At 40.6% G+C, this 23,913-nt stretch overlaps 1 protein-coding gene across 11 annotated transcripts in view; it reads right to left on the bottom strand.

The window, feature by feature from the left end:
• myo9aa (myosin IXAa) overlaps positions 1-23,913 on the bottom strand; it is a 250,140-nt gene that overhangs the window by 39,609 nt on the left and 186,618 nt on the right. For 8 of the 11 annotated variants that reach the window (XM_052042434.1, XM_052042436.1, XM_052042433.1 and 5 more), the window contains 7 exons: positions 22,361-22,510; positions 21,436-21,740; positions 19,398-21,101; positions 13,868-13,973; positions 12,858-13,070; positions 3,921-4,027; positions 2,891-3,102 (listed from right to left, as the gene is read on the bottom strand). In XM_052042434.1, the coding sequence (XP_051898394.1) occupies positions 2,891-3,102; positions 3,921-4,027; positions 12,858-13,070; positions 13,868-13,973; positions 19,398-21,101; positions 21,436-21,740; positions 22,361-22,510 (2,797 nt within the window). The remainder of the gene's footprint in view (positions 1-2,890; positions 3,103-3,920; positions 4,028-12,857; positions 13,071-13,867; positions 13,974-19,397; positions 21,102-21,435; positions 21,741-22,360; positions 22,511-23,913) is intronic. The other 3 variants (XM_052042440.1, XM_052042437.1, XM_052042442.1) reach the window with 3 other exon arrangements.

The raw sequence follows: 23,913 nt of genomic DNA, 5'->3' as shown, positions 1-23,913 counted from the left end.
TATTAAATTCTTTCCCCTGATGCATCTCAGTGGGGATAAATATGCCCTTAATTCTGTTCTAATGCTTTACTTTGATAACGACCAAGAATAAGGAGAGGAACAATGGATATGTTATTTTAACACTTAGAGTTCTCAACATTTGACATGAACTGTTCTCTTCCTTCTTCAGTTTTTGACATACTATAAAAAAATCTTCCTTTTGCAACTCAATACATCTTTCAAGACCAGATGTACTTGGAGTTCATTTTATTTCAAACTTACCACATTTAAATTGAAATCCCACATTGATAGTTCAGATCAATTAAATTTTCTTGTTATACCAGAATGTGTTTACGTATGTGCACAAACATATGCTTTACTCCTTTTTAAACTCATCTTTGAGCACAATTATGTTATCCAGAAAGATAAAATCCAACTGAAACTAATGAATTTGAAAAAATTAATCATAAAACATAAAAATGTAAGTAGTTACAGGAATAGTCCATCTGGCCCATTGCTCCTGCTCCAGCTCCAACATTCAATAGGATGGTTAATCTTTTACCTCAATGCCACTTTCCTGCACTAATCTTAAATCCTTGATTCCCTTAATATCCAAAAAATCTATTGCTACCTGAAATATACTCAGTGACGAAGCCACCAAGGTGCTCTTGGGTGGAGAATTTCAAAGATTCACTTCTCTGAGTGAATGAATGTTTTCATCTAAGTCACAAATGGCCAATCCCTTATTTTGAGAATGTGACTCCTTTCCCTAGACAGCCCAGCGAAGGATAACATCATCCTTGCATCTATCCAGTCATGCCCTGTAAGAATTTTGTACATTTCAAATGAGTTCATTCTTCTAGTAACAGAGAACATAAAACCAGTCTGCTCAATCTCTCCTCAAAGCACAATTCCCTGCATCCCAGGAATCAATCTGGTTAATCTTCACTGCATTCCTGCTATGATAAGAATATCCTTCCTCAGGTAGGGTGACCAGATCTGTAATCAATTTTTCAGGTTTCAACTCACCAGATTCCCATATAACTGCAATCAGAATAAACTACTCAGCTATTGCCTAACCCTTCAATTGGCTTTCAGCAGGGAAGGAAAATGACTTTCAAGAAACTGGGAATATTCACACAACTCATCCAGGACAAAACGTAACTGCGTTGTGAACATTCATAATGAATTAAGGTTTAGGTTCAATAAGCCTGAAAATGGCTACGCCAAACTAAAAATTCAGAGAGAGAATGAGAATGCATTTGACTACCAATCTGAAATTTGACTAGTGTAGTGTTTTCATTCATCATGAGTACATCCTCCATCACACTGCAAACTGACTCTTTGGATGTTTCCAACCTACATACCTTTTTAAAAGTGCCTTTATACATAGTTTTATTCCATTCCTTCTCTTTCATTTTATACTTCCTTAGGGATGTAGTCTAGCATTAATTACATCCCCAGGATTAACTTTTGAGTTCAAAGTACTGAGCATGCATATTGTGTCTTGAAGATGGCAGATATTTTACCAGGCCAAGAGGCATTACAAAGCTATTAAAGGCACAATGTGAAAGACATTAGAAGAATCTAAAATTCTGTCAAATGCTGGGCTGGATCGGGTGAAAGTCCTGAAAGAATAAGCTTGATGTTGCGAATGGTATTTTGCATGGATGTTGCAGTTACGTGGCCAAATTAAGCTGACTAGACAGCGTTATTTGCCCCAATGCACTGCAGGTCTGCAATGTGAGCGTGCATCTGTTACTCTCCTAGACTCCATGTGGAGCCAGGAGTGAAGCCTAATCACACATCACACTGGGGAATCCATTTCCTGGATTCAGACCAGGCCCAAGAACAGTAACTTCATTGGAATGGGGATTCCCAGCACTATAGATTAGTTAAAGGTAAGCAAGGTAAGTTCAGTTAAATGTTTAATTTATTTTAATTATTCCTTAGTGTTTTGTTTTTAGTAGTTTTTGTCCTTAAACTTTTTTTTATAATCTTATTTGGTTTTTATCTTGGTTTTTAAGATGTTTCTGGATGGCCATCATAATAACTATTCAGAAGTCTCCCACCTTTAACACAAATCAAGGCATCATCCCCAGCCTACCTCTTGTCATAGCTGTTCCTGGGGGCCACTGAGACCTTGCTCTGCCTCCCAGGTCTATAGGGTGTGCTCATTCAGTCCCCCTCAGTCAGCACAGCTTAATTGGCAACAGGTTGAAGTGCAACTCAATTCTGCCCATAAGTTATAAGTTCAAGATCAGATTGAGTTTTAAACTTTGCTGCATAATAAAGTAAAACCAATGAGTGGCCAGCAACTCCTCCCTGTGTAATTCAGCTGTCAAAGTTCAGGCAACAAAGATCATTATTATGCTTCTAATTTCATTCATTGGTTTGTACTGAGTTTTATGAAATAAAAGATTTGTAGAGGGTCATTTTAAACCACTTCTGCCTCACTGTAGATAAATATTGAAGAACAACAAGATCAGTCTCAGTCAAAAACAAACTGATGGAAAAATTGATTGCAACTTTGACTACAACTTACATTGATTATGAATGTAAGCAGCTGAAACAAAAGCTTCAGCAACCCTAATATGGGCTGATAGTCCCCTAATATTGTAGGCTGGGTTTTTCAAATAAGGTTAAACATTTGCCTCTTCCAGTGGTTCAGATGGATGTGTATAGTATCCCACAGGAAACAGGAGTTAAACCCATGCCCTGGCCAATGTTCTTCCCAATATCACCAAACACATAAATGACATTCATATCACTTCGTGGAAGTGCGAAAAGTAAGCAAAATGGCATCTCAATTCTATAACAATAATCATACTCCTAAGTATGGGAAGAATAGTGAGGGATTTCTGAAAAATAAAGAGCTTGATAAAAGCCAACTATTATTTTAATTATTTACCTTTACCTTTCAATGTACTCTCTCTTCCTTCTGGCAGTGGTAGACTGAGTGAAGTCTCACTAGGTTTAAGCTCTCGATGCCATAGTGGTCCCTGTACATCTTGATCCATACTCAGTTCCTGGAGCTCTGACTGAGTGGCCAGTTTCTCTCGCAACAATTTCTTTTCCCCCTGTTTTTTATTTCCCCAGAATCTCATTCGACCCTTCAGAGCTCTACATTTAGAAACCAAAGGACAGGAAAATGTACATTGTTTAACGTAGATCACATGACATTTACAGTGAACTGCAAAAAGGAACTAATTGTCATTCTTTTCAATCATGATTTTCAGCTTCCCCACCAACGCGTACATCCATACCAGTAAAAGCAACTCTTGGCTGCAGATCAAAGACCCTCCCATGATCAGTTGGGAGGCATCAAATATTGCCAGCTGCTACAATCATAGATCCTTTTATATAACAACACTACAGATATGGAAAAGAGTCTCAGAGTTTAAGATGACTAGTTTCTGTGAAGTAAACATATCCAGCTTGTCCTCGTTTCCAGTTGAATGACTGATCCCAGAAATTAAGCACAAGTGTCCAGTACGACTGACATTCAACTGGAAACTCGGTGAATGCAGAATTCACTATTCATTGACGGGAACGGAGGAAATTGGGAAAAGAAAGGAAAACTGTTATGTCTTTGTTCACCTGAACCTCAAGATCTGAATTGAAACACAACCAAACGCCCATTTTATAGCCAAATGAAGGGCTGAAAATTTAAAACTCAGCACACATATTTAAATACTTTTCTTAACTTAAATATTAGAAATAGTTTCTAACATTACATCTAGATTGTTGTGTCCCAAGACTGAACATATTTACAGTACCCTTCAATCACTCCTACAACAACACCTAAAACTAATGACAAGATCTGGTGAAATAACTTGGAATGCTCCACACTCCATCAGACTCAAGGAGGAACTAGCGCACTTCAAATATTCCCAGTAAGATCAGCACCAATTTGCAATAAAAATTCTCATCTCTTTCACCTGCCATCTGGGACATTACTCTTCTGAATAGAGTCCACTCTGCCCAATTCATCTTGAGATTGTGCTTTGTGCAGTTTCTTCTGGTCTTCGTTTCTAGTAGATTGCATCTGCAACACAGAGCACAAGCTAGCACCATTGAGGTTATTGACAGTTTTTGCCAACAGTTGATTTGGTGGCTTACTGATACAACGGAAAACCACCAAGGATTTTTTTTTAAAGAATTCTACATCCAAATGCATTTTGGTCAATGGAATCAAATAAATGAATTCAAAGGCCACAGTTTAAAAGTGACTACACAGTTACATCACTGAATCATCTCATGAAAGCAAGGGATTGATAATCAGGGAATAGAAGCCTTAGAGTGCAAATCTGAAATGAGAACATCATCCCTTTGACGTTATATGCTTCAACTTGTAAGCACTTTATTACACTGAACTTTTGTAATTAAATAAAAGGATCATCTCATCTGATGAGAAGGGTCAGCCTATCTTCAAATTTCTAAATCTAGCATACATTACATCTACCTAGAAGACTGAGAAAGTTTCACACACATTGAAGTTAAATAGTCACGGCAAAGTTTCCTGGTACTTACAGAACCTGGAGACTGGTCTGTTCATGGATGGAAGATGAGTTCTGCTCAAACCACATGTTCATCTTGACAAAGCTATAATTTGCCTCCTTTATTAGATGTATTAAAATGAGGCTGGGAGCCTACTGACACATTCAAAAATGAAAATAACTCAATGTACCTAATTCTTCATGCAATTGTTGTCTAATGTTTTGTGCTTATGCTGTTATTGTAGAAGTACATTACATTTTGTGAAAAAGTGGGTGGAAAATAATCAAGGAATTGCATGTGTCTGTGATAACTGAAGTTAAATAATGTCCATGCATCGAAAAAAATTTAGATACACTGAAACTCTTCTTCACTTAACATCTCTATGGTGTGCTAGAACGAATGTGTGCTAATTTTGGGTGATGAGAAAGAAAAAATATTTCAGCTTGTGACTTGAGTGTGGTTCTATAAACGGAACATATGAAAAGACTACCTAATAACTTGTGAAATTTGAACCATGGTCCCATTTTTATATTCATGCAAAGTTAATGAAATATCTTCCAGATGGCAACATAATGCAAGAATGAAAATTGCAGAATTAGTGACAGACAGGTTCAATTCTAATGTTGAGGAAGCCTCCATGGTTTCAATGAGGCCAACTCCCAATAGAAAGCAAACCTCAAGCTGCAAAATGAACTTGCATTTGCTAGTTATGCACATTACCAACATCTGTTACTTTGCAGAAAATAATGTACATACAGAAAAATTATAAAACATTCAACAAGTTAACATTTAACATATAAAGTTAAAGGCACAGAAACAAATTGTAAAAGTAAAAAATATTGTCTTTTAGCAAGAAAACAGGAGTGGATGAGGGACTGAAACATTTCATTAAACAATGCACCACCCAGAATGACACAGGAGTGATTTGGTCTCAGGTCTGCATTAAGTTGGCACATCAAAGCTTGAGCAATAGTGACTTTATTACTGACTTCAATGACCCTAATCTATTTGGGAAGGTGGGGATGAAACAACCAAGGCTGCTGCTCCAGGTCTCCTTCCAGGAAATTAAGAGTATCTGTGCTTGAGCAGTCCTCATTCAAGTGGCCCATATATATCTACTGTTCATGGAGGTGATCTCAGTTCAAATTGATATTTTCATATTCTCTCTATTACTAAACAACAAGACTCAAAGCAGAAATCTTGACCAAGGTGAAAGTAAATACTGTATTTTTTTCTTGTAAATGTAAATTAATTAAAATAAACCTTCTTTGACAGCTATTTAAATTATCATCCAATTTACTTAAAGTATATTAATGATCTAAACAAAGTACTAACAGTTGCAATGAAACAAAGATTAACAACTATGACATGAAAGAACACAGCTGGTGCCCATGGAGGCCTGAGGGTGGCACTGCGTCATTGGATCAGCTCATGGCTGGTTCAAGCCTCAGACTCTTATCCGTAGCTGTCCAGCATGTCAGGAACTCGGAGAGGGAAAACCAGATTTTTATTGTTCAAATGAAGAACCAGGCTTTGGCTTCAAATGTAATGATATCACTGAAACTGAGCTAGTATCCAGTAATGAGTACATTGCTGGGATTGATTTTTTAAAATCATATTGACACAAAATTGAAATGAATCTCAATGCTATCATCTGTGAGTCAATAATAACCATATTTTCTCCTGTATCTGGAATTATGTCACACAACACAACACAACTTATTAAAAGTCAGGGGCAGAATGGCCTACACCTACTCATGTCATTGTTTTTAATGTTAAGGAACAACACTGGTACAGTGTATAGTTCTTGCACAAATCCACACTACTGTACAAACACATTGCTCTCTTCATAATGTACTTCCCCATCTTGCACTCCTCTCCCCACAGCAACCTGCTGCAACCCAAATCCACAAGATTCTAAGCACAACTTCCAACAAAAGCCAAGGCCAATTTTTTGGAAGGAGGATTCAGGACAGGATGGGGAAATACTACTACGGACAGAACAACGTGTTTATACAAAGGAGATTCTGCCAGAACTCTCTCAACTCTTGTCGCAATGGATACCAGATTTACCTAAAGCAGAACAATAACCTCCGCAGCCTCGAGATTCCTCTCCAAAAAACTTAAACATTTATTTTAGATCACATTGAGTAATATTACAATTCCCCCTCCCCAGCATACTACAGCTAACGTCCAGGCCCTGAGAACAAAGTTGATGAACTAAGGGCGAGACTGACCTACCAAAGAGAACTGAGGGACTGCTGTGTGCTGTCTCACCGAAACATGGCTTACACCTGCTTCACCTGGCTGTGCCATACAACCTGAGGGCTTCTTAATCCACCAAATGGACTGTACAGCGTCCTCAGGCAAAGTTAGAGGCAAAGGGGTCTGCTTCTTAATCAATAACTTGTGGTGCTCGGACGTAACGGTCCTGGTGAGCTCCTGCTCACCCAGCCTGGAATACCTAATGATGGTCAACCATTTTCCCTGCCATGGGAGTTCACTTCAGCTCTCCTGATGGTAGTCTACATCCCACCCCAGACAGACATGAAGCCTGCACTCAATGACCTATACTCTGTGGTCCACAGCCTTGAAACAGGATACCCTGAGGCCCTCTTCATTATTGCAAGTGACTTCAACCAGGCCAACCTCCAAGACTGTGTTACCAAAGTACCACCAGCACATCACCTGTCTCTCCAGGGGCCCTAACACCCTTGACCATTGCTATACAACTATCAAAGATGTCTTCTGAGCCATCCCTTTCCCTCACTTTGGTAAATCAGACCACCAGGCTGTGCTCCTCCTCCCTCATACAAACAGAAACTGAAACAAGAGGATCCAGTACAGAGAGTCATGTAGTGCTGGTCTGAGGAAATAGATAAATTTCTACGCGACTGCTTTGAGTCAGTGGACTGGTCCATGTTCAAAGACTCAGCTGCCAGCCTTGATGAGCATGTCCCCACCATCACAGACTTTGGTATTAGTATTGGCATTGGTCTATTATTGTCACTTGTACTGAGGTACAGTGAAAAACCTGTCTTGCATACTGTTCATACAGATCAATTCATTACACAGTGCATTGAGGTAGTACAGGGTAAAAACAATAACAGAACACAGAGTAAAGTGTCACAGCTACAGGAAGTGCATTGCCAGGTAGATAATAAGGTGCAAGGTCATAACAAGCTAGATTGTGAGGTCAAGAGTCCATCTCATCGTATAAGGGAACCATTTAATAGTCTTATCACAGTGGGATAGAAGCTGTCCTTGAGCCTGGTGATATGCGCCCTCAGGCTCCTGTATCTTCTGCCTGATGGGAGAGAAGAGAAGAGAGAATGACCCAGGTGGGTGGGGTCTTTGATTATGTCAGCTGCTTCACCAAGGCAGCGAGAGGTATAGACAGAGTCCATGGAGGGGAGGCTGGTTTCCGTGATGTGTTGGGCTGTGTCCACAACTCTCTGCAGTTTCTTGTGGTCCCGGGCAGAGGCAGTTGCCATACGAAGCTGTAATGTATCCAGATAGGATACTTTCTAGGACTTTATCAGCAAGTGTGTTGAGGGCTGTGTACCAAAGAGGACAATACAGGTGTTCCCAAACCGGAAACGATGGATGAATTGGAAGATCCACTCCCAAATGAAGTCGAGGACTGCTGCATTCCAATCAGGTGATCCTGACCTCTACAAGGAATCAAGATACAGCCTCCATAAGGCTATCAGAGATGCCAAGAGACAATACCAGTTCAAAATAGAGTCCCAGACCAACTGGCAGTTGTGGCAGGGCTTACAGGCTATAACAGGCTATAAAATGAAGTACGGCAGCATAGTCAACAACAGCGCATCCCTTCCTGATGAGCTTAACGCATTCTATGCACATTTTGAACAGAAGGGGATTGGTTTGGCATCACCCACCCTGACAACCTCCAATGCAACTGAACCTGTGGTCACCATCGAGGACGCAAGATCAGTCTTCTGGAGAGTGAGCATCTGGCCAGATGGTGTCCTTGGCCGTGTGCTCAGATATTGTGCTGATCAGCTGGCAGGGATATTTGCAGATATATTTAACCTCTCCCTGCTTCAATCTGAAGTTCCCACCTGTTTTAAGAAGACCACTATCATCCTGGTACCTAAGGTAATGTGCCTTAATGACTACCAACTGGTGGCTCTGACATCCACCATCACGAAGTGCTTTGAGAGGCAGGTCATGGCACGCATTAACTCTAGCCTCCTGGAAAAACTCGACCCACTGCAATTTGCTTACTGCCGAAACACTCTACACTCATCTCTGGAGCATCTGGACAGTAAAGACACCTATGTCAGACTATTGTTTATTGACTACAGCTCTGCCTTCAAAACTATAATTCTAAGCAAACTCATCACCAGACTCTGAGACCTGGGACTCAACACCTCCCTCTGCAAATGGATCCTTGACTTTCTGACCAACAGACTGCAATCAGTGAGGATAGGCAGCAATACCTCCAACACGATTATTCTCAACACTGGTGCCCCACAAGGCTGAATCCTCAGCCCTCTACTCTACTCTACTCCCTATACACTCATGACTGCGTGGCCAGATTCTGCTCTAACTCCATCTACAAGTTTGCAGATGATACAACCGTAGTGGGCCGTATCGCAAATAATGATGAGTCAGATACAGGAAGGAGATAGAGAGCTTAGTGACATGGTGTCATGACAACAACCTTTCCCTCTATGTCAGCAAAACAAAAGAGCTGGTCATTGACTTCAGGAAAGGGGACGGTGTACATGCACCTGTCTATATCAATGGTATTGAGGTTGAGAGCTTCAAGTTCCTAGGAGTGAACATCACCAATAGCTTGTCCTGGTCCAACCACATAGACACCACAGCCAAGAAAGCTCACCGGCACCTCTACTTCCTCAGGAGTCTAAAGAAATTTGGCACGTTCCCTTTAACACTCACCAACTTTTATTGATTCATAGAAAGCATCCTATCTGGATGTATCACAGCTTGGTACAGCAACTGCTCCGCCCAGGACCACAAGAAACTGCAGAGAGTTGTGGACACAGCACAGCACATCACAGAAACCAGCCTCCCCTCCATGGACTCTATACCTCTCGCTGCCTTGGTGAAGCAGCCAACATAATCAAAGATCCCACCCACCCAGATCATTCTCTCTTCTCTTCTCTCCCATCAGGTAGAAGATACAGGAGCCTGAGGGCACGTACCACCAGGCTCAAGGACAGCTTCTACCCCAAAGTGATAAAGACTATTGAATGGATCCCTTATACGATGAGGTGGACTCTTGACCTCAGAATCTACCTTATGACCTTGCACCTTATTGCCAACCTGCATTGCCTCTGTAGCTGTGACACTTTACTCTGTATTCTGTTATTGTTTTTATCCTGTACTACCTCAATGCACTGTGTAATGAATTGATATGTACAAACGGTATGCAAGACAAGTTTTTCACTGTACCTCGGTACAAGTGACAATAATAAACCAATACCAACGATAAGACCTGCAAGTCCTCTCTATCCCTCAGACTTTGCAAAGGCATTCTCTTTTGCAAGGCACTCTGAGGCAAGTGAAAAACATGGGCTTTTATTACCTCCAATTCCACCTCTCTAAGAGGTTATTGTTCATCCTTGTCACACGAATTGTCATAAAGTGTAATGAACGATGGGAAACATTCAGGAGCACAACTACAAATACTGTCCTAGTCTGCAGGACTTATCAGGGGAAACCATCAGTTATATTACTTCTGGTCAAACAGTGGTGGGCTAGAGGCACAATTCAAGATGATGAATTAAGAACGTCAGGCAAGAAACACACAGGTATAAAGTCCTAGCATCTATGATTTTGTGATACTTCTTTTTATCTCCAATGTTACATCAAAAACATTATAGAATGAGTTTTGAACCAAGCCTCAGCAGTTCATTAATCTTCTCCAATGATGAAGCTGAGATTGTCAACTCATTGTGTTAAGATGTACTATGGTGGACATTGTTTCCTTCAAGTGAACTCCAAGCTTCTGGGTAACTTGGAGCTTTACTTCAATGGTCAACAATTTGCTCATTTTTCCCAATATCTACCGAACTGGCTCACAACCAGATACCTGAACAATTCAGGTTTATTAACATCCCATCACTTATACCAACAGGACCTACATTTTCAATTTGATCATGAGCTGCTATTAGAAAGTAAGTCATTGTAACTTTCTTTCCAAGTGCAATTTCCAAGTGGACATGAACTTTGACTCTTTTTTAATCCACCAATTGCAGAGCATTAAAAGATATGGCTAAACGCCGTTTCATAGGACCCTGACACCTTTCAAGGACCTTTCATACACTTTATATGCATTACAATTCAAACTTCAAGAAGCCGTGGGCAGCATCAGTACTTGTCTCCAGATTACAGATTGTATGTCACACTGCCACATACAACACAACAAAACAAATTTAAGTTTCTTTTTTCTAAATATGCTGCCTGACCTGCTGCTTTTTTCCAGCATTTACTCTTTTTACATGTGAACATACAATGTAATTTGCAACATCAGTCGTGGTGTGGGTTAGGGGTTGGGTAAGGGGAGTCAGACGGTGGGTGGCACCATATATATTGAACGAGTCTGATACCTCAGAAAATATAATCCTCAGTCAATACATGACATACCTTGTAAGAAATTGTCTGACAATCTTTGGATAGAAAATAAAAACTGCAAGCAATATGAAAAACATCCACAAGAGATACTTTATAAAATATTCATAACTATATTAACACTTCACACTTATTAAAAAGTTAAAAAACAAAAATTCTCAGCACTTATTTGTGAAGTCAACACCCAAATTGCCAGTGAAAGAAAAAATAGTGGTAGCATCTAGCCACCCAACATGCTGTTAATAAAACTCAGACATTAGAATATAGATTGATTTTAGGCGTTAAATGTCAAAGAGGCAAAGTAGATGTGTAAGTGCAAAACCAAGCAGTTGCGATTAGCTAAGCTATGGCATGCGTAATTTGGTAAATAAAGATGACTAGGTGAATACTGTGATGGCCATATTACAGTTCAGGGAAGTAGTAGGGGCTAGTGAAGAAGATCGCCTTAGTAAAACAATGGCCCACATCCAGTTCAAGAACAGTGTGACGAGATCTTCTAGAGTTTAGCAAGGATTTCCAGAGCAATAAAAGGAAACACTCAATCACATTCATAAGAACCTTACTTAACATATCCTTCACTTTCTGGGGTATCTTCAAGATTCATCTCTTATCTCCCTCTCTTGAAAATGTCAAATCTTGCTGAGGTAAGTTCTTTGGGTTGCTGCAGTAGCTTATACTTCGCTTGTGGAGCTAGTTTTACCTCATAGTTAACCAAAGGCATCACTGCAATTGAGTTTATTCCAATCTTCACAACATGCTCTAGCAAAATGAGAGGGGAAGAACAGACCATTTTTCCATCTTGCCCTCCCCATTTAACCCCAATCTATGCTGAGTTATTATTTAAGTTGAAATGTTACAATGTCAGCATCATTAGTTGAGGAATTAAAAGCAGAAAGCGAATGCTTCTGGAGATGAGCCTTAAATGGGACGCACCAAAATATTTCTATGCAAGTCTGCAAGTCAAATTGGTAAAATCTATTGAACACAATACGTGTTGAGTCTCAGGCAAGGGACTAAATCTGTGTGATAAAGTGCCTTTAATTATGGACTGCCAACACAATTTTTTTGTACAGCTTCAGAATTGAGAAAATGGCCCAAAACATGACAATCTGCAGAGTTCTAAACAAAAAAAAATCTCCAGAAATAAAAACAGAAAATGTTGCAAATATTCAGCAGGTCAGGCATGAAAGGTCATCAAACTGAATTGTTAGTTCTGTTTCTCTCTTCACAGAAGCTGCCTGCTGAGTATTTCCAGTATTTTCTGTTTTTATTTCAGATTTCTAGAGATGATTTTAGGTATATTCTGCAGGAATCCATCTCAACACTGGTCACTTGGGTCTTGAATTCAGGAATCTGGCAGTAAAATTTGCAATTTATTATTAAAAATAAATCCTACCCGATAGATAGAATGTCAGATGTGTATATTATACCTTAGTCTGCTGAAATATAATAATTGTACCATTGTCAATAATCCAACTAATATTCTGCTCAACAAACTGGAAAATCTTTTGGGTTAAGAGCATTTATGACTGTGTATAGAAATAAACCTGCAGTACATAACACTGTGAACATCACAGTAATCCACAGAAAAAGGCACTGTGCTTATGCATTGAGTGTTACCTTCTAAAATCTGAAAGTTGGGAGAAGTTAAGCAGTTCCAGATGTCAGTATTGCTTTCTACTCCACAGTAAGGGTTAGCAAAGAGATGCTCCCAGATTTGCCTCACACCCAACTGGCCATAATTTATTTACCATTTCTGAGTCACTGTAACAGGCCTGTCCGGCACTGTCCTTGGGCCTCAGCTCAGATCTAGGTTGGTTGGGGGAGAGAGGGGGCTCAATGGAGGGGTCATCATACTCCTCTTCCTCAGTCTCTCCCTCCCCTTCAGCGTTACAGCTTCTAGTCAAGAAATCAGAGCGGGTCCGCGCCATGCGGGCTCTCTTTTTGTGCACTGGTCTTGCAACCTGATTGACCGAATAACACACAAAAATCAAAACGTAACTATGAGGAGAGCGTCCAAATAACACACTGGATCACCATGAGCCCTGAGGAAGACTAGACAAAACACACAAACAATAAAAAGGCAAGTTATAGTAATGAAGAATGTAAATATTGCAAGAGGTTATAGCCATTGCTATACTTATAAAAGCATACTTAGATCCTTGCAACAGTAGGAGCATACAGGTATAGCATTAACTTATACAGGTCAGGCAGTTTCAAGCTAGATAGCATCTCTGTTGAATTAGTGATGTTTCCTTCCCCTGATCACTATTCTGCAATTCCTGCTGGAAAGTGGAGGCCTGGTGGGTACAGAACTGTGATTTGATGCAATGCCGCACCCCACCAACACCGACACCCACCCCCCACCCCACCCCACACACACAAACACACACAACAGTCAAAGACTGATAACCCCCAATACACCAATTTGCTCATGAACAACAGCTATTTCGGAGCAATTGCAGGAAGGCTATTGTTGCCTGACCCACTTTGCTTGATCAGGAGACAGTGCGTGGGTAAAAGAAAAATTTAAGAAATCAAATTCAAAGATTGAATGCTTCTTATGAAAACTCAAGTGCAAAGGTGGCTTAAGTATCACAAATCTCCAGTTTGATGCCATGGTGTCATTAGGTTCCACAGCTGGACACATACAAGATTTAATTTAAATAAACCTCATTCACCACAGACTTGTGCTCTCTTAACCAACTGCTTCATCATATCCTAAACTTCACAATCTACCAAAGAGGATTAAATTGCTTACATCAGTTACTTTTAGCTGTGATGTTTTCACCATCTTTTCTGTGAAAGCTTCATCTTCTTTGGAAAAAGCAGGAGATTTTTCCAGATTCACAGAACCTTTGTCAATCCTGTAAAATTCAGTATTAATAATGAATAATACTCACATACACTGAAGGCAGAACTTAACAACACAAACAATTGGGATTCAGTGGCCATGGGAAAACACAATGACCATCATAGGCTGAGCCATACCAACTCAGTTATTTCCAGGTGTGTCCTAACCCTCATGTGTGGCAGCTCAGGCAACAAATGCTGTCTTCTCCCTGGGTTAGATGGGGAGGATTGTGAGTTGCAGGGAAGGGGATGCTGGTAAAAAGATGAGTATGGATTCTCATCCCAGATTTCTGTCCAGTGAATCATGCTCAACTGTGCATCAAATTAAGCATATAATTCAAAGTGGCAATTCAATACAGCAATGAGGGAGTGCAGCATTATCAAAAGTTGACATACTTCTTCAGAGAGAAAGTTAAACTAAAACCTGGCTGCCTTCTGAACATAAAAGATCTCAAAAGACTAACATAAGAAGTGAGAGATTCTCCCCCATCTTAGCCAAAGCCTCATTAATTTCAGTAACACTAGATTATCTGATCTGTTACCTCATTGATTGATATTTCTACATGGTAACAGTGACCACCATTCAAAAATACTTCATTAGCTGTGGAACACTTATGTTCTGAAGCTGTGAAATGAGCTGTACAAACCCATTAAACTATAATGTGACCAAGCTTCAGTGTTATGCTCTCATGGCCGGGAAGACTCATGTATGAATAATGGCCATTAGACAGCTGTCTGCATCTTTGAAATTAATAGAATACGATTTCACTGCCTTGAATATTAACTCCAGCTCTATACTCAATTCCATGTTAAGAATTCCCTCACCATTCAACCAACTCTTCAGTGGAAATAGAAAGAAATCCAACAAAAATCATTTGGAGCTATAAATGAAACACTTCAAAGAACAGGTTATTACACATCGAAGTGGTTGTTAGATTACACCCTTCTTTGTGTTACATAGAGTCATTAGACAACACTCTTACAACACCCAATTAATGATTCACACCTTAAATTGAACACTACTACAATGCAACTGCAAACAGGTGAAACTGAGAGTCAGCAGCTCAGAAATGAAAAAGCTTTGAAGAAATACACGGACGACAGAATTTTCTAAAAATAATTCTGCGGATCCGGGCATCACAGGCAAGGCCAGCATTTATTGCCCATCCACTAAATGCCCACAAAAAGGTGGTAGTGAACCAATGAGGTCCTTGTGGTACTCCCATGGTGCTGTCGGGTAGGGATTTTAAGCATTTAAACCCAGTGATGGACCAGTGATATATTTCCAAATCAGGATGTATGCAACTTGGAGGGGAAATTGCAGATGACAGTGTCCTTGCGCCAGCTGACCTTGCCTTTCTTTATGGTGAGCTTGCGGGTTTGGGCAATGCTGTCCACATAGCCTCTGTGAATAACTATAATGTATTTTGTAAATGGTATGCACCAACCACTGTGCACCAAAGGTGGAGAGAATGAATACTTAGGGTGGTGAATGGAATCCAATTAAGCTGCTTTCTAGAGTCACACAACACGGAGGCTCTTCAAGCCACCAAATCCATCAAACAACCATTTCCACTAGTGCCATTTTATTATCAACTTCTCCCAGATTCTACCACTCACTTACATACCAGGGACAATTTACAATAGCCAATTAACCAACCAATGCCTGTCTTTGGAATGTGGGAGGAAACTGGAACACTCAGAGGAAACCCACACAATCACAGGGAGAACATGCAAGCTCTATGCAGACAGCACCAGAAGATTGAACTCAGGTTGCTGGGGCTGTGAGACAGTAGTTCTACTAGCAGCACCACTGTGCCAGACGGATAATGTTGAACTTGTGAGTTGCTGTAGCTGCACTCATCCAGGCAAGTGGAAAGGATTCCATAATGCTCTGGACTTGTACCTTGCACTTGGTGGAAAAGCTTTAGGGCATCAGGAAGTGAGTCACTCACGACAGGGTACCAGCCTCTTAATTGCTCTTATTGCCATGGTTTCATGTGGCTGGTCCAAGCTGAGTTTCTGATCAATTGTGATGTCTGGGGTGTTGATGGTGGGATGATAACACTACCAAGTGTCAAAAGTAGATGGTGAAACTCTCTGTGGAGACAGTCATTGCCTGGCACTATTGTGGCACAGATGTTACTTTCAAGCCTATGGCAACTGCACAACAACCAATCTTCAAGACATCCAACCTATCATAATCAAACTTTCCAAATTAATGACAAATTTGTACTGCAATACTACTAAATACTACTTACTTCTGGGGGAAAAATCATGAAGGGGAAAATTCCAAAAAGACCATTTCAAATATACAATGATCTATTCCGAATTAAAGGCCCCTGAAGGTTAATGCACTTTCAAAACATTGACTAGCAAGCAACTTAATAAATTATGATAGATATTCAATGTCTTTCCAATTTTTGTTTTAAAAAGAGTGGATTCTATAAGCACATGTAACAACTTTGAGATTCCACTTCCATACATAAACCCCATTACGTATTTTCCTAATTCTCTCAGGAGACAGGGTGGTACATATATGGAACGAGTTGCCAGAGGAAGTTGTTGAGGCAGGTACAACAACATTTAAAAGACATTTGAACAGGTACGTGGATAGGAAAGGTTTAAAGGGATATGGGCATCTTGGTCGGCATGGACAGGTTGGGCCAAAGGGCCTGTTTCCATACTGTGTAACTCTATGACTCTAACTTTGTTAGACTCAACTTTTACTCCATTCTCTCGCATGCCTTTTTCTTCATTTCCATTTACAATTTTCTCAGGGGTCTATTGAATTCTTTAGTTCTACAATTCTGCAGAACTGCAGCTCTATGCTTCCAGTCCCCCAATCTCTATAATACTATAGTATGCAATCCTGTACCTCTGCACAGACCGCAACAATTGCATTTCACCACTTGGTGCGACAATGAACCAGATAACCAACCCATGGTTATCTTGACATGGTAAACTCATTGCTTTCTGAAACAGTTGACAGCCTTGTACAACTTACTGCTTAAAAGCCAATGCTTGTCTTTTAAACAGTCAAAAAACAAATCAATGTAATAAAAGAAAAAAAACTGAATCCGATGCTTTGCATGTTGAGAATTGACACACTTTCCATTTCAAGCACCAAGCAATGTCACATCCCAGCAAATAAATTAACTGCATTAAATAATGTTAAGTATAGCCAAAGTCAGAAACAGAACAGGTTAGACAGAAAAAGAATGGCACACCAATATGGAAAACCAGGGAGGGTGTGAAAGAAGGCAGAGTTTAAAGTAACACTCCCTCTCCAATACTCCATCAGCACAATCAGAGTAGATAGAGCAATGCTAAACTCTGTCTATATTGTCTCAATATCTGCCGAAGCCATAGCCTCAAAAAAAGCAATCAACACTGACAGTTTCCTCATCTCTCTTAACTGAAGTGTGCCCTTTATGAACAAGGCAGAATTTCAAATCCCAAACTATCTTCTGGGCTCATATCCAAGAGACTACCTAAAATAGTGATTTCAAGATTTTACTGCCTTACAAGTTGCTGATGATAATTTTGCCAGGTAGAGTCATACAGCACAGAAACAGGCCCTTTGGCCCACCACGTCCATGCTGACCAGTAAGTACCCATCGATACTAATCCCATTTATCAGTGCTTGGTCCAATGCTTTGCAGGCCTCAGCAATTTAAATCCTCACATAGATAGCTTTCAAACATTGTGCACCAACCACCAGCTTGGGCAGTGTGTTCCAGATTCCAAACACCACCTGGGTGAAAAAATTCTTCCTTATATTCCCTCTCAATATTCTACATCTTACTCTAAACCTACGCCACTAGTTTTAAATATCTCTGCTGTGAGGAAGTTTCTTACTATCCACCCTATCTGTGTCCCTCTCAGTTTTGCATATATGAACAATGTACCTTCTGCCTCCTCAGCTCCAAGAAAAATAACCCAGCCTATTCAGTCTTTCCTCTTAACTGAAGCACTTCATCCAAGGCAACAACCTACTGAATCTCCTCTGCACCCACTCCAAAGCAATTATGTCCTTCCTACAATGTGGTAAGTAGAACTGCACACAATAGTCCAGTTGTAGCCTAACCAATGCTTCATAAAGTCGTATCATAACCTTCCAGCTCTTATATTCTATGCCCTGGCTAATGAAGGCAAGTACCTTGTATGCTTTCTTCACCTCCTTACCAACCCATTCAGCCAGATTCAGGGATTCTTGAGCTTGTACACGAAGATCACTGTTCTCTGTGTACTTTCTGTGACACTACCATTAGTTCAGATTTGAATATCTTAAACACCAGATTGGACAAAATGTTACTTACACAAACCAAAGCACAGCTTGGGTCAGGTAAACACAAGTGCTTAATCCTTTGTGGCATGGAATGGATAAAAATGCTTTGTAATTTGCTTTGTTTCTTTGGGAATCGGGTAGCAATTCCCAGCCCAAATTTACCCCATTGTTTTGCTTTCCCAGAAAGTAACTTTAAAAGCTGCTTTGGGGGAGGACCGTGGAACAATCCTGGGGAGGAGAGTGGATAAGGCAGGTGGTCCCAATGGTCTTTCTTTCACCTTCACTTTTGCACATTTGTAAATACTGTTCATTTTGATGAAAAAGCAAATCTGTGAAAGAAATCTACCAAAATATTTATAAGTATTTATAAGATGTTCTGATGCAGACCAGTGGATGCAAGAATGAACAAAATGTCAAGGGACAGCGAGAAACTCTGTCAACCATTGTAAACAAATTTTATGTTCAGACAAAGCTTTTTAAACTACAATGTTTAATTACTGTCTGCAAGTTCTGCCTGCACCTTTGACCCTTACTGTGAGAGAAGCCAGCTTCTGCCCTCTTCCTTTCCAGTCCCGATGAAGGGTCTCAACCCAAAACATCGACTGTTTATTTCCCTCCATAGATGCTGCCTGACCTGCTGAGTTCCTCCAGCATTTTGTGTGTGTTGCAATGTTCATCATACTGCTTTCTACATTAATGCATTTTTCCCAGATTCACGAAGTTGTCTACAATTTATATGCTTCAACAAGCCAAAATTAAGCGTCACCAGTTACTTAACCTCTCCTATTTTCAGCTGGTGTGACTACAAGTGTTTCATTATTATAAAAAAAGTTGATACGTTAAGGCTCCAAAGAAAAGATCTGTATACTTTGTTCACTTGTTTCTTAAGCCATTTAGAATCTTATTTTTCCTGTATATAAAGAGCCAACTCCATCCTATGTTACAAACTACTGAAACAGAACAAGCAAATGACTCTTTCCAAAGCTGGGAAGTTTCTTCATCACTCTCTGGCCAAGCTTTGCCTTACAACCAAGCATTCACTGGTTATTCTACTGGTGCTGTATATTAATACACTACTACACAGTAGCCTTTACCCAAACCTCCACTGTTTATTTGTATTTCTGAATACACAAGGAAAGGAACTTACTTGCTCAGTGTATTCGTGTCTTTTGGCAAAAAGAATAAGACATTGGTCCTGTCCTTGGCAATATTATTGGTCGACTCTTCTTTTGTGCTTGCATTCCCTCTTTGAGGTGAAGCCTGTTGGAAACGCTCTGCACTGGGAAGGGCTTCACGGGACTCCAAACTCAGCTTAGGGGTCCAGCCATCTGGCTTATGAATTTCCTGTTGGCCACTTGGTTGCAATTCCTTTGTTTCAAAAAACATGCTAACAGCCCTATTTTTTACTATGGGCTGACCTGAGGTATTGTCACTATCAAAAGATTCCGCAGTTTTCAATAACTTAGACTCAGTGGTTGCTGTTGAAAGAGAACCTGAATTTGGATCCCATTTTCTGTCTGAGTGCATGACAAGAAAAGACTGAGGCCTGTCTGCCTGCTTGCTCGGAGATTTGAAAGGAACCTGAGGGGAATCATTCTGTCTGCCCTGCTCTATCTTCTGCAGAGCTTCCCCTCGCTGTCTCTCAAACATATCCTTCTCCTGCTTTTCAAAAACTTTGCGTTGTTTCTCAAGGATCTCTGTTTGCTGCCTTATCTGTTCCATCATCTCCTTCTCATTCTGCTGCCGTTTTTGCTTTTGTCTCTCTGCCTGCTGTACATTTAACCATTCCAGTTTTTCCAAAATTTTAGTATGTGAGAAGGAATCCATGCTTGCATCGTCCACTATGGCAGGTTCAGCATAGCTTGGCGAAGCTTTGTCACCTTCTTCTCTGTTTGTTTTGGGTCCAATGGTAGTGTCTTTGATTTCATGGTCATCAATACCAGCAACAGTAGTGTCATTCGGCACTGGGCTACTGGGCACACTGTCGTGATTTGGCAACTGGCTTGAAAGACTGGAATTCAGCTTAGGACCAAAATAGAGGCCCTCTGTTGGTCTCGGACTGGGAGATCGATCTTCAGAACTTGATCTTTGAAAATCAAATTCTCTGTTGGCTATTTCTGGAGACATGGAAATATGACTATGACAATTAGTGTTAGCACGAGGACTGGAAGACAGGTCATTTCCATTAAGTTGCAGACTAGTGGATGGATCCTGATCATTGAGCTTTGGACTAGTTGAAAGATTATCCTGAGCAGAATAGAGGCTGCAATCAGAGACTCGGTCATCAGAAACAGTTAAACAGGGGTGTCTCTTCTGGCCATCATCACCAATGGGTACCTCAAAACTACCTCTTGAGCTCTCACTGTCTGGTGTTCCCTGAGGAGACAAGGAGTTCACACTATCAGAAATCAGTTCATTAGACCAGCGCCCCTCCTCTGAGGGAGACACACCTCCTGATCTCACCTTCAGCAGTTCAAGACTGAATATGGCTTGCTCCAATTCTCTCATTCTCCGACTGTGTCGTTTGGCACGCACCACTTTCTGCTTATCAGGGTCCCCAGATAACGACTTTGGTCTCTCCCTTACCGTAACACCCTGGAGCAAATTTGCACTATTGGCAAAGTTGAAAGTTCCACCCTGCATATCGAGGGATATATCATTACAGTCAGCAGGTACATCCTGAATGTCATTCTCTTTCGAAGCAGGGCTCTCATTCCGTTCCAATTTGTTTTGATCAGATACAGCAAGCTGAGAAAGGGTCTCATCCAGGTTTTTATCCAATGCCCTTTTTTGTTCACGATCCAGCTGTTTTTTCTTTTCTTTGCACTTTTGTCTTCTCAGTGCCTGAAATCTGAAACAAAAAGCAAGAATTCAATTCTGATCATTAAAGGGGCTGGAATCTACCTACTGGATTTGTTTTCGTTCAATTAAAAGGTCAAGTGAATGCCCTCAGTGCTCAGTAGATAATTAAACTTAACATCCTTTCTGACTTGATGGTTCCAATTTGAATCTAAAACTGAATGCACCAGTAATTCCAGCCTGAGTACAAAAACAAGGGGTAGTAGTGAGAATATCTGTGACTGACGTGCTATGTACACGCACCAATGTATCTACAACTGGTCATGAATCTGATTCAATTTTAGGGTAATACAAACAAGAGACAAAAGCAAGTCTTGAACAATTACCTGCGTCGCACCACAAATCCTCTGTTTGCTGCTTGAATCTTAATGATACTATCCCTGAAAGCTCTGTATGTTTGCATTTCCTTGTACCTTCTCCAGTATGTCTGAATGCACAGTGCTGCAAGCTTGTGCTTGCAATAATCACGCCAGCACCTCTGTATGACAATAGCTGCATCACGCATTTGCAAGTACATCTTTCTCTGGCTATAGCTTTTCCACATAGCTTGAATACTGGTTGCTGCTGCATCTAAGACACTGGAGTCTGTGCAAATGAGGTTTTGCCTCATTTTGTAGCTTCGCCAATAATTCTGCAAAGAAAAAGTGAAAAGAGAAAATATTGCAAAAACTTGGAATATATCACTTCTGCTTATGTTGCCATAAAAACCAAAAATACTGTTAAAAAAGCATTTTGCAAAAAGGACATCTGACTGACTGTTTTAAATATCTGTAAAAAAAATTACACAGAATAATTAGTCAAGGGGAGTGTGCATGTTGTGAAGAGGTAGTTAACAGCTGGTTTCAGCCACCTCTGTGTTCAAATCCAATGTGCAAAGAATCCAAAAGAAAACTGGTTTGGATTGTCTTAGTCTAATTCCTGGTGAGTGAGAACCAAAATAAATCTGGCAAAGAATTGACAGTTAAAAAAACAAAGCAATCACATGAGAAAAATTATGTTTAAAGTCACCAGACTCAGAAGATTCAAACAGAATAGACCGGTTGTATAATCAAAACAGAATCAATCGAGCTTTAAGGAACAAGCTGTTTTCAGCAAACAAGCAACAGTTTGGACAAAGAGCATATACAGCAGAGAGTTACTTATTGTTGCTTGCCTTCAGGAGCTGCTTTCTCCCAGGATTCATGTTAAATTTGTGTACAGGGTTCTACTAAATTAAAAATGAACCATGGCAGCTTTCAGTTCTGTACAAACCTGTATCACAACTGCTGCTCGTTTCATCTGGAGAAACTGTCGCCGTTCAAGCACAGTGCGAAACCAATTCTGAAGCAAAATGATTCTCCTCAGGACCTCCTTGTGTAACATGTTCTGCAGCCTTTGACGTTCACTCTCCTTCATAAATATCTATGGAGGGATATGCATAACAGTATTACATAGCTAAGGAACGGCAAAGAACATTACAGCACAGTACAGGCCCTTCAGTCCACGATGTTGTGCTGACATTTTATTCTGCTCTAAGATCTATATAACCCTTCCCTCCCACTTAACCCTCCATTTCTCTACCATTCATGTGGCTATCTAAGAGTCCCTTAAACATCCCTGATGTACCTGCGTCCAACACCTCTGCCGGCAGTGCGTTCCACGCACCCACTATTCTCTATGTAAAAAAACTTACCTCTGACATCCCCCCTATACCAATCACCTTAAAATTATGTCCCCTCATGTTAGCCATTTACGCCCTGGGAAAAAGTCTCTGACTGTCCACTCGATCTATGCCTCTTATCATCTTGTACACCTCTATCAAGTCACCTCTCATCCTCCTTCGCTCCAAAAAGCCCTGGCTTGCTCAACCTATCCTCATAAGGCATGCTCTCCAATCCAGGCAACATCTTGGTAAATCTCCTCTGCACCCTCTCTGAAGCTTCCACATCCTTCCTATAATGAGGTGACCAGAACTGAACACAATACTCCTAGTGTGGTCTAGCCAGAGCTTTATAGAGTTGCAACATTAACTTGCAGCTCTTGAACTCAATACCCCGACTAATGAAGGCCAACAAACCATATGCCTTCTTAACAACCCTATTGACCTGCGCAGCAACCTTGAGGGATCTATGGACCTGGACCCCAAGATCCTTCTGTTCCTCCACACTGCTAAGAGTCCTGCCATTAACCTTGTATTCTGCCTTCGAATTTGATCTCCTGAAGTATATCACTTCACACTTTTCCAGGTTGAACTCCATCTGCCACTTCTCAGCCCAGTTCTGCATTCTATCAATATCCTGTTGTAATCTATAGCAACCTTCTACACTATCCACTACACCACCAACATTTGTATCATCATCAAACTTACTAACCCACCCTTCCACATCCTCATACAAGTCATTTATAAAAATCACAAAGAGCAGGGGTCCCAGAACAGATCCCTGCAGAACAATACTGGTCACCGACCTCCAGGCAGCATACGCTCCATCTACCACCACCTTCTGTCTTTTATGAGCAACCCAATTCTGAATCCACACAGCCAAGTTTCCCGGGATCCCATGCCTCCTGACTTTCTGAATAAGCCTTCCATGAGGAACCTTATCAAACACCTTACTAAAATCCATGTACCACATCCACTGCTCTACCTTCATCAATGTGCTATGTCACATCCTCAAAGAATTCAATCAGGCTCATGAGGCATGACCTGCCCCTCCCATGCTGACTGTCCCTAATCAGCCTATGCTTCTCCAAATGCTCATAAATCCTGTCTCTAAGAATCTATCCTAATGTTTTTCAAAAGTTCCAGCACATCTTCTTTCTTCACG

The sequence above is a fragment of the Pristis pectinata genome, chromosome 32, assembly GCF_009764475.1.
Source record: "Pristis pectinata isolate sPriPec2 chromosome 32, sPriPec2.1.pri, whole genome shotgun sequence".
NCBI classification, from domain to species: domain Eukaryota; kingdom Metazoa; phylum Chordata; class Chondrichthyes; order Rhinopristiformes; family Pristidae; genus Pristis; species Pristis pectinata.
The sequence above is the reverse complement of the archived record's forward strand: the minus strand, read 5'-3'. Positions and strand labels throughout refer to the sequence as shown.